The sequence below is a fragment of the Herpailurus yagouaroundi genome, unplaced genomic scaffold, assembly GCF_014898765.1.
Source record: "Herpailurus yagouaroundi ecotype Mexico unplaced genomic scaffold, PumYag 67793, whole genome shotgun sequence".
NCBI lineage: Eukaryota > Metazoa > Chordata > Mammalia > Carnivora > Felidae > Herpailurus > Herpailurus yagouaroundi.
In genome coordinates this window covers 4,573,375-4,585,142 of record NW_024420586.1, presented here as the reverse complement: position 1 = coordinate 4,585,142, position 11,768 = coordinate 4,573,375, and the positions used below count along the sequence as shown (strand labels likewise).

Genomic DNA, 11,768 nt, shown 5'->3' with positions numbered 1-11,768 from the left:
CCCTTCATTTGAAAAGAGAAAAAGAAAGTAACGTCTTTCAGCAGAAACCTCTTTGGCATTTTAGAACTAGATATTCAAAAGCAGTAAGTGGAATTGATGTAAATAGTCATCACTCTTGTCTCACATTGAAAGATTTTTTGAAAATCAGTTTTGTTACCTGAACACTGACGTTGCTGTCCGTAACCATAATTTTGAAATCATTTGTTTCCTTAGCTTCTTGAATGGGGTTTTGTAGTTGTCCATCCAGCTTGATTTTAAAGAATACACCAAGTCAAAGAGGCGATGTGAAATGTAAGCACTTTTTAGGACCTTTATGGTCCCTTTCACTTCTCACGTCCCATGGATATCTGTGGTGAAAATTCAAAGGTATTGTAGTCATTTGCTTTACATAGTATTTTTCTATTACCTGGCTTGAAAGGATAATGTGATGTGATGATTAAGTTTATATTCGGGAATAACTAATTTCCAATAGAATGTGATTGAATTCAGTAATGCCAAGTATAATTGAATGTGTAATGCAGTTAATTAATTGGTGTGCCTATTTTCGAACATTTATTGACTATTGATAATATGCTCGATGCTGTACTTCATACTCATAATAGAGGTATCCTTCCAAGGGGAATTTACATCATTTAATTTTCTTTGTTCAAATTAAGTATCAGCCCTCTGAGGTCTATTGGGACCACTGTCAATTACTGTTTAAAATAATTAAATGAGGGGCACCTAGATGGCTCAGTCGATTGTCCAACTCTTGATGTCTGCTCAGGTCATGATCTCAGGGTAATGGGATCAAGCTCTGGATGGGGCTCTTTGCTGAGCATGGAGCCTCCTTAAGATATATTCTCTCTCTCTCTCTCTCTCTCTCTCTCTCCCTCCCTCCCTCCCTCCCCTCCCCCTCCCCTCCCTCTCTTCCTTCCTCCCTCCCTCCCTCTGCCCCTCTCCCCTGTTTATGCTCACTGTCTCTCTTTCTCTGTCTCTCAAATAAATTAGTGACATTTTCATTTGTGGTACTTGTGTTATTTTCAGTATATTCCAGCAAAGTCAATACAAAATCAAAGATCATAAATCATCCTTTCCTTTATTATTTTAGCCCTGCAATGCTGTTTTATTTTTAGGCTAAATAATCATATAAAAATTTAACTCAATTATAATTAAATATAATCATTTTAATCTACAAAAATACAATTTGTACTCTGTGTTTGGGTTGGTTTAATAAAAATAATAACTTACATAATGCACAGCCTTTGTAATACAGTTCTTTTATTTTGTAAAGAATAATGTGGCATTTCTTTTAAAAATGTTATTAAATTAAGGAATTCATTTATTCTTAGATTGCTGTAATTATTTGAAGATTTCCCACCTCACTATGGATGAGAATTTGTGCTAAGCAAACTATAAATCAAAAAGTGATGAACTCTTATTTACAAAATGCATGAGGGTTTGAAAGTGTGCTTAATAAGTCGTATGAGTGACAGGTAAAGGAAGAGATGTGAGCATCTGTGTCATCCACTGGTCCAAAAATTTGTTTGTCTTGAAGAAATTTTATACACCACTGGACCATGTTATGAACTAGTAACATTTCATTAAAAAAAAAAAAAGATAATCTTAGTATAATGTGAACTCTACAATACTTACATGCCAAACTTTTAAATTTCCAAATACTACTTTAAGAGCATTATTGTTTTCATGGACAGCGAGCGGGTGGCTTAGACTCACACAGTATTTGAGTATTGTGCTTTAAATTTCAGTTTTCACAAACCGCTTTTCATGCAGAGAAAGCAATTGTACATATTAATTCCCATGAGACTCCCATCAGTATTCATTATATGCATTCTTTGTAAGAATGGGTATCCTCTTACTGTCTTATTATCTGGCATGCATGCACGCATGAACCTTAACATACCAAAGGAGTTTTATCGAAGTCAGTATTTTTCAATGTTTTATTTTCTAATAGTTATATATAAGTTACCTTGTGGAGAGGTTACTTTTGTCGCACAATCTGTCTGTGGTCGGCCTGTAGCTGTATCCATAGATTCCTAAGGAAATGAATGAGTTCATGATTCTTTAGGCTGTGTAATTATGGATAAAAATTATAATATCAATGTCATTACTAATTTTGTGCGACATTTTGCAAACCACTTAGCTGTGCATTTATTGTGTCTGTATGAAAAAGAAAAGTTCCCTCACTAACTCGATGATAAAGAAGATGAAAAAAATAAGTCACAGAAAGAATCTATCATCTTATTTAAAAAAGCACTTAGAAATGGTATATGATGTAAACATTATTGAAAAAATAATTTGTAAACAATTTTTGCCTTTTTAAGGATTAATTCAATGAGGCCAGAATATTGAAGAACCAAAAATCCATCATGAAAGCCTTTACTATTAAGTTGTTCAAAATCTTATTTAACCCTAATCATATTCAGCCACTTTTTTTTTTCCTTTGGCCAGCAATATATACAAGCCTTCCACCATTCCCACTTAAAACATGCAGAAGAAAGTAACATACATATTACGAAACAATTGACAATCGTAGAAGTTAAGGATGTTTGTCCTTAAAAACAGGGGAATGGAGTTAAATCCATGAAAGTAGTCGACTAGAGAACTCTGAAAATCTATTCTGAAAAAAAAAATCTAATAAACTGGTAAAAACCGTCAGAATCAACTTTATCAGAACTCTGAAAGTGAATCATAGATTTCCAACAGCCATGGGAAATCAGGACGAGGTAGCTGATTCTTGGTAAGAGATCTTTGTGGAATTTTTACTTACTACATGCCTGGCTCCCCCAGTCAGTGGTTGCCTTGAGGATGGGAGCTCACTTTCCAGATATGGGTCCCTTGTGGCAGAGAGGGCAGAAAGGTCATTGTTCTCTGGGAATTAGCCTTGTTTTGGCCTGTTTAGTGTGTCTCTGAAGGATGAGTTCAAAGGACTCCTTTCATTACTCCTAACTCAGAACTTGCCCAGGGTGGAGTCATTTTCTAGGGAGTGTTTGTCAAAAACATGTAAAGATAAATGCATTAGCCACTCATACTTGTGGATGGCAGTGGTAACAGCTGGGGCAAACAATAAAAACCCTGGAAGAGTTGAGGAGTAAAATACTTGGCGGGGGGGGGGGGGGGGAAGGAGACTTCACAAAGCTATGACATATTCCTGGAAGTCTGAGTGATCATCTGAATTCCAGGAGGTCCTGTCAAAAAATAAAACTGAAAGGCCCTAATCTCTTACTTGAGGGTCACATTTAGGTTCTTTGGATGCAGAAGTATAGGCAAAGTTGTAAGCCGTCCAGCTGATGAAGAAGGCATACTCCAATACAAACACAGAGCCCATCTGCAGAGAATGAAGGTCATTAAGGAAATCTTTGCCAAATTACCAGCTGGCATATGAACGAATTGATCAGAGATAACAGTGGTCACACATAGCAATGAACACAGATCTTAAAAAGTTTGTTGACAGAATTCATGAAGAAAAATAAAGCGTGAATGGAAAAGAATCTGATTCTAAAGCTGACGCATTATAACATTTGAAATGTTTAGTTTTCCCAAAAAATTATGAGATGTGCGATGAAATAATGAGGTGTGGGGGGAGATGACATCAGTAGAATCTGTGCAGGAGGAAGCCCAAAGATTGGACTTACTAGACAAAGACCTTAAGTCGACTATTTTAAATATTATCCAAGAAATAAAGGATATCATCTACAATAAACTAAAGGAAACTGTGAGAATTAAGTCTCACCAAGTAAGGAATATCAACCAAGATAGAGAAATTGTTAAAAGGAACCATATGGAATTTCGGGAGTTGCAAAGAACGCTAATGGAAATGAAAAATACACTGTAGGGATTCAGCAGGAGATCTGAGAAGGCAAAGGAAGGACTCAGTAAACTTGAAGATAGGTCAGTTGAGATTATCCGGTCTGAGGAATTGGGGTAAACTCCTCAGAAAAAGGAAAACATAATTAAGGAAAATGAACAGCACTTAACAGACTTATGGAACACAATCAATTATAAAAGCATAATGTAATAGGAGTCTCAGAGAGGAGAGAAGGGGGCAGAAAGAATAACTGAGGAAATAATGGAGTTCCAATTTCTTATCTGTCATGTAAGGAGTTTTGAAGTCATCATTCCATCCTAACAACAAGTAAAGGTGAAGACACTGAAAAATCAACAAATCTTAGATCTACCCATGAAGTGAGACCACAGGACATGCTACCGCCCCCACCAAGTGGAGAGACAAATAGGTCAGTACAGAGAATCAGAACTTAGCAGAGGAGAAACCTCCATGGGAACCAGTACCAGGGTAGGAAAACCTGAATTATAATTGAGAAATTTCCGGAGTCTCTTTGTAGAAAAGTCTGAGAGTTTAAGACTCTGCACATTGTGAGTATTACTTCAGGAGCTCTACAGATTTCCACCATGAAGATAAAAAGTCTCCTTTGGCTTCTAGCAGGGAGAGAAAAGTATTCATTTGAAATATGCCAGACTGCTCCGTTCTCAAAAAGACCTGTCCTCAGAAGAAACTATATTATACAAGTTGAACCTATTGGGGTTTTGTCAGAGCTCAGCTGATCTGGGATAAAGGAGACACTCAACTCTAGCCTTCTCTAGCCTTCCACGTGGGACAAGGAAAATAAACAACTTCAATCGTACATAGCCATCCTGTCTTGTTAATGGAGGTGAGGAAATGAGAATCACCTTTGAACTTTGTGGCCTATAGGTCACAAGTACAACTAGTATCCTTGGACTTGTGATTGTTATCTGTTGTGGGGGCATTCTTGTGTGGACTGATCCCTTAACCTGGGAGATCTTATGCATCCTCAAGACAGATAGTGTCAGACATGAGGCAAATTGGGGACTTGCTTGGTGGTAGAAACCTACACATTATAGCATATAATACTCAAACTGCAGAAAATAAAAGATAAAAGAAAATTTTTCATAGAAGCCAGAGGAAAAGCAACCTACCTTTAGAGGAGCAAAGGTGAGAACTACATGTGACTATTTCGCAGAAACCATACAAACAGGTGAAGAATGTAGTGAGATATTTAAAGTGTCTAGAGAAGAAAACCACCAATCTGGAACTTTATATCCTGTAAAATGATACTTCAAAAGTGAAGAAGTGCTTTCTCAGACAATCAAACATGGAAGGGATTTGTTGCCATTAGAACCATGTAGCAAAAAAATGGTCAAAGAAGTGTGTTTAAAAAAACAGGATATAGGATGTATATTAAAAGAGGAAGAGGATTAGAGAAGAAATAAGTGGAGGTAAAATAAAACTTATTTTTCCTCATTCTTAACCAGGTAGCAATTTGTTTGAATTAATAACCATGTTGTATTTGATTATTATAACTTATATATAAGTGAAATGAATGACAGAAATGAAATAAGGGATAGGAGACAGGAATTAAGAATACTTTGTGATTGTATAAGCTACTTGCACTATCTATAGAGTCGTATAGGGTTATTTCAAAGTGAGCTTGTATTCATTGTAAATATATATCGTAAACACTAGGGCAACCCTGAAAAAATGTTTAAAAAAGTGAAAAGAATCCATATGCTAAGAATGGAGAGAAAACAGAATCATATAAAATGTTTGAGTAATTTTTTCCATTTAAAAATTTTCAACGTTTTATTTATTTTGAGAGAGAGCCTGAGCAGAGGGGAGGGGCAGAGAGAGGGAGCGAGAGGATCCCAAGCAAGCTCCACACCATCAGTGCGGATCCTGATGTGAGGCTTGATCTTGTCAACTGTGAGATCATGACCTGAGCCAAAATCAGGAGTCAGATGCTTAACTGACTGAGCCACCCAGGTGCCCCAGTTTTTTCCACTTTTACTGAGGTGTGAATGACAGATACACATTGCATTTATTTAATGTTTGCAATGAGATGTCTTGGTATACATATATATTGTGAAATGATTCCCCCAATTAAGTAAATTAATGTAAAAAATCACAAAAGGCAGAAAAAGAGCATAAGTCAAAAATACAAAAACAGGAAAGGATCAGCAAATATGGTAGATATTAATCTAGTCATATCAGTAATAACCTTGAATGGAATATCAACAATCTGAAGATCCCAATTAAAGGACAGGATATCAGTATGAACCAAGAAAGAAGTCTCATCTATGTGTTGTTTATAACAAACCCACTTTAAATATAAAGACACATAGGTTGAAAGCAAAGGAATAGAGAAAGATAGACCACGGTAATATTAACCAAAGGAAAATGGGGGTAGGTATATTACTTTCACACAGAGCCAAGCTCAGATCAAGCAAAGTTATCAGGGATGGAGAAGGGCAGTGCCTAATGACCAAGGTGTCAGTTCTTTAAGATGACACAGCAGTGTTTAATAGGTATGTGCCTCACAACAGAACATCAAAGTGTGAGAGGCAAAAAATGTAAGAGAAAGTAGATGAATCCATTGTAATAGTCGGCGACTTCTACAACCTTCTATGAGAAATGTGAAGATCCAGCAGGCAGAACATCTTAGGGATATAGTGGAACTCATTAACATCCTAAGTCAATCAGACATGATTAACATCTCTAGACTTCCTCATCTAAGTGCAGAGTACACATCCCTATCAAGCCCACATGGGGCACTCCCCAACCTAGACTACATTCTGGGCCATAAAACACATCTAACAAATACATAAGAAGAGAAATCATGTAGTTTCTATGTCAGACAATAATGGAATTAAACTAGAATCCATTACGAAAATGATGACTGGAAAATTCCCAAAACATTGAGATTAAATAAAACACTAGTAAATAACATGACTAAAAAATGAAAATTCAAGAGAAATTTAAAAACTGTTTTGAATGAAGTGAAATGACAAGAAAACTTACCAAAAACTGTGCAGGTTTTTGTATGGGCATAAGATATAGGTAATGCTTTGCAAAGTGCTCACATGCAGCGAAAAGGGGCCCAGAACGCCTATTTGACCTTTGCCTGTGGGAAGTTTTTTTCTAGTGTATCCAGGATTCAGGAGCCATTTTCACTCCCAGCTGAAATCTCTCAGTCCTTCGGCACACCGTGTGAAGAAATGGCCCTTGTTTCCATTCCCACAGTCTTACCTCATATTGTTCAACCTAAACTTCCGTCTCACCAAAGAAACCTGCAGTTTCCCAAACATATTTGCACCATTTGCTCCTAACTGCTACCTCCCCATGTTCATCTGGACTCCAACACCCTCATTCTGGTGTAAACACCTCTGGTTTACTACAATATCTTACTATCGCCCTTCTAATGTTACTACTCCCAGACACTCCCTTTTCCCAAATCTGAGCATCCCCAGCAATAGCACAGTGTGTTCCTAAGAGCAGATGCCTAATTAATATTAAGGGAATAAATCGGTCAATGAGCATATTAGCCAATTGATTGAGATTTAATTTCTTGTAAATTCTTAAGCAAATCCAGCTATGTGTTGTTAAATTTTACTGAACGGGAAGATAGAAGTTGATAATCTTTTCCTTTATTTTGCCTTTTATGGACTCACATAATTTTACTGCTGAGTTATGTTATAAAGTAACATCTATTCCAATGCCGTGTTGTCATGTTCTGGATTCACAATAATCGGGAAGGTTTTCCAATTTGATTCACAAAGTTTAAAAGCTTCTGCTTGTAAACTTGACACATGCTAATAAGTGTGTCAAGAAAATTCCTCATAAATTTATAGTAAGAAGCTATTTAAACCATCTGTTAGAAGGCTTAACTTTTGGAGAAGGCAATGTCTGGCGTGTTGAGGGAGAGAGAAATGAAGATCTCCATATTACCACATAAACAGACATATTAAAATGATACATATCCGTGGTGAAGGAGGTGACCACCAGGGAGTTGGAATGCTCTAAGGCAGGGCTAGAGCAGGTGATGCAGGTTTTCAGCTCTGCTAATAATGGAGTGCAGCCATCAGAGGAGGCCAAAGTGAAGAATTGGTCAGCAGGTCAGGTTCCAGATTTGGAAGGAGGGCAGACTTGTTAAGTCCCAGATGAAGGGTTCTCCAATGCTGGAAGGTGCTAAAACTGGACACAGTACTAGGCCCTGGACAGAATTAGTTCTCAGTAGGATCTTAGGAAAAGGAGACCCAAGGACAATCCCCAAATTATGACTTATTCTCATGTTTACCTTCCCTTCAACAGGCCTGCTTTTAGTAATTTGGTTTCAAGTGCCTTCATATACTGTCTGAGATACATTTTGGAACAGTTAGTGAGTAAATGAATTAAGAGGCGGAAGGTCTGCCTCGGGTGGGGAGAAGGCGAACGATGTGGCCTCTAGGCGAATTCAAACCAAGGATCTAGTTCCAGCTCTGGTAGTGACCATTCTTGTGAAGTTGAGAAAATTGCCTGTTTTTATCCTCCAAGTTTGGTAAGGCCTATCTTACAGGATTGTTGGAATGTATATATGTAACCACATGATAAGATGATTAGCAAGTATTACCCAATATTTAAGGAATGGAAATTAATATTTTGATCCCAAATGAGATCATCCACCTCCCTTGTATTTTTTTTTTTTTAATTTAGGAAGTGTCAGAGAATATGCAGTATTCTTTTTTTTTTTTTTTTTAATTTTTTTTTCAACGTTTATTTATTTTTGGGACAGAGAGAGACAGAGCATGAACGGGGGAGGGGCAGAGAGAGAGGGAGACACAGAATAGGAAACAGGCTCCAGGCTCTGAGCCATCAGCCCAGAGCCTGACGCGGGGCTCAAACTCACAGACCGCGAGATCGTGACCTGGCTGAAGTCGGACGCTTAACCGACTGCGCCACCCAGGCGCCCCGAATATGCAGTATTCTTGGACAAAGAATCAGCCACAAATTTACCTGACCTAGTAAAATGAACTAAATTTTCCCCATTAGATCACCTGTCATTTAATTCAGGCACAGAGTTGTCTTTCTCATTTGGATACCAGTCAAGTTCCTAGAATTTGTGTCAAGGTGCAAGTTTTCCCATCCCTCCCAGGTGCCCTTCCATCCATATGACCTCTGTTGACATTCATTATTACACCCTCAACAAAAGCAAGCCCTTGCTTAGTCTGCCAAATTGCACCCATGATAATCTACTTAAAATGGCCTTTTAATGGAACAGCCTGTGGCTCTCCCAACTCCAAGCAAACAGTGCCAGCACAGTGGCGTCTCACCTGAAGGTGGGCATCACCCTTATTTTGAGAAACTCCATGAAGATGTCGTGCCTAGATCACATAGCTTGCACACTGTACTCCTCTGCACTGGAATAAGAACAAAGGACCCCTTCCTTTTCTGCCCCGGGGTGCAGATTTCTCTTTGGTTTACCCATCCATAATCCCAAAATAACTCATAGCACCAATTTTTTATTACAGACTGAATGTGTCCCCACTCACCAAAGTTCGTATGTTGAAGCCCTAACACCCAATGTGAACGTAACTGGAGGTGCAGTCTTGGGGAGGTAATTCGGTTTAGATGAGGCCCTGAGAGAGCACCCGTGATGTGATTAGTGTTCTCCTAAGAGCAAGAGAAACCAGAATTTTCTCTCTATGCCACATGAGGATACATGGAGAAGGTGGCAGTCTTTAACCTAGAAAGAGAGCTCTCACCAGAAATCAAACCTGCTGGCATCTTGATTGTGAACTTCCCAGCCTCCAGAAACGTGAAAATGTTTGTTGTTGAAGCCACCCACTCCATGGTATGTTGTTGTAGCAGCCTAAGCAGACTAACACTGGGTTTTCTCTCTCAATTCTGACATGTACTGTTGAAGGAACTGGCCTCTCCCTAGTAATTCCACATTCTCAACTGTGTGCACCACATACTGTAAATGACAATTACATCCCCCTGAAGACTAGCAGGTTCCTAAAGTCCCAAGTTGTGTTGCTTAGGAAATTTCCACTTAATTGTTCTCATAAGGACCACCCTCCTCCTCTCTGGTTCTTTTTACTCTACTTAAAGGCCAGAGAGGGTATCTGGGCATCTTACTTGTGTGAGTGTGGCTCAAAGGCTCTAAAATTCTATCAGTAGAGACTGGATTCCTTTATATCAGCATCTGCAGTGCTAAACTGAGCTTTCCGGTGAGCAGATACTCCATGTGTGATGAACAAGAGTCAGTAAACACACCGTATAATTTAAGATTTAACTCAACTTTATTGAACAAACTTGAAGTATGAATTAAGATGTAATTTATCTTTACTGAGCAAACTTGAAGTCTAAATCATTTAAAACTAAAACATAGTAACTTGTGTAAAACTAATGCCTAAAAGGAACAAAAAAAACTGGATTGACCATGTTTAAATTTTTTTTTTCTATTCTCTCATCCTTACTATTTTACTGTGAGATTCTTTCACATTGCTAATAATCTAATTCTTACTGAGACGTTGTATTATCTTGCCAAGAGGATTAGAACCCTCGGGTCTCGGCAGAGGTGGGAAGATACTCCTGGCCATGACGCTGGGAGGTATGACGACTCTGGCGGGAGGGCCACCCCCGGTTGCGCCTCTGGCCTGGGCTCTCTCTTCCTCTTCCCGCAGAGCCTCTTCATAATAGGACGGGAAAGCAGTGGGGATGGTATTGTTGACTTTCGACAAGAACTGCAGGACTTTCATCTTGGTGGTTTCAGCTAGGGCGTTTGGGCCCCACAGGAACTCATGGCGTGGAGGATCACTGTTGGCCACCTGGCGGTACTCGAGATACTGCAGCCTCACCAAATCTTTGGTGATGAGCTTCCTGGGCTCCCCGTAGATGAAGTGCTTCCTCCCAGGATATACTCGCATCAGACTCAGGAATTTCCAGATGTCTTCCTCAGCAGCACAGTTGCCTTTCATGAAGATCATTCCCAGGATATTCATCAGGAGACCGGTCTTGGGTAACCCCCTGCCAGCACGCACCCTCCCGTTGTTGGGGAGTTTGAGTTTGCTGATGAGGTCGTATCTAGTCGAGTCGATTTCCTGTAGGTCGACGGCGAAGACAATCTCAATGCGCTCAGCCGCTTTCTTGAGGATCTCAGGAAAATGCTCTTCATAATTTGGGCCGATAATCTTCAGCATGTCTTCCTTCAGAATGGGCTGTTTCATCTTACACCTGTACAGAAGGTACTGCTCCAGCAAGCCAGGCTTCCTGCTCAGAGAATCTTCGCCTGGGCGTTCAACGTAGGATGGGGCCTCGTCGGGGCTCACCCTTTCCTCATCTTGGTTGTTGGATTCTTCATCAGATTTAGTGCCAGGAACGGCTGCAGAAGTAGCGGCGGCGGCGGCGGCGGCGGCGGCGGCGGCGGCTCTTGCTCTTGCTCTTCTTCTACGCCGCTGAGAAGCGCCACTTGACCCAGTAGTGGGCACACTCTGGGTAGTATCTTCGCACTGAGCAGCGGAGGAGGGAGTGGACTCCGCTTCCGCTGCTGCTTTGGCCTGAGCATCTTCGCAACCCTGAGCTTCACCTTGAGCCTGGCGGCGTCTCTCACGAGCCTTGAACTTACTCTTGTGTCTCCGAGGCATGATGGCACCTCGGTCAGGCCAGGCACAGGAGGCAGGCCTAGGAACAGGATCAGGAGATGCGGATGAGGGAGAATGAAGTGACGTGAGCACCTTCATCAGGGAGATTCCTCCCTGGCTTTAACCAAGGCTGCCTCTGGGGGCTTATCAGAGGGCCCTGCTCCAGGAACCCACAAGGCTCCTGTTCTCATCAGCCTGTTCCCAGAGAATTCTATGGAGGAAGTTAGAGGGAACCTTAGAGTATAGTCTGCCAACCCTGCCTGGGGTATACTGGGGTGACAGCAGGAGCTGCCAGTGGGGAGCCTCTCTTCTGCGTTCTGGGGGTGTTCTAA

At 40.2% G+C, this 11,768-nt stretch overlaps 1 protein-coding gene across 1 annotated transcript; it reads right to left on the bottom strand.

Annotated features, from left to right (window-relative positions):
- Nucleotides 1-10,076: 10,076 nt before the first annotated feature.
- Nucleotides 10,077-11,496, bottom strand: LOC121026037 (melanoma-associated antigen B5-like). Its single transcript, XM_040468843.1, has one exon. The coding sequence runs from the start codon at nt 11,437-11,439 to the stop codon at nt 10,309-10,311; it is 1,131 nt and encodes a 376-aa protein (XP_040324777.1). The 5' UTR covers nt 11,440-11,496; the 3' UTR covers nt 10,077-10,308.
- Nucleotides 11,497-11,768: the final 272 nt, after the last annotated feature.

Bases quoted from the DNA above. Each gene is read 5' to 3' on its own strand.
- LOC121026037 (XM_040468843.1), bottom strand. From the start codon at position 11,439: ATGCCTCGGAGACACAAGAGTAAGTTCAAGGCTCGTGAGAGACGCCGC.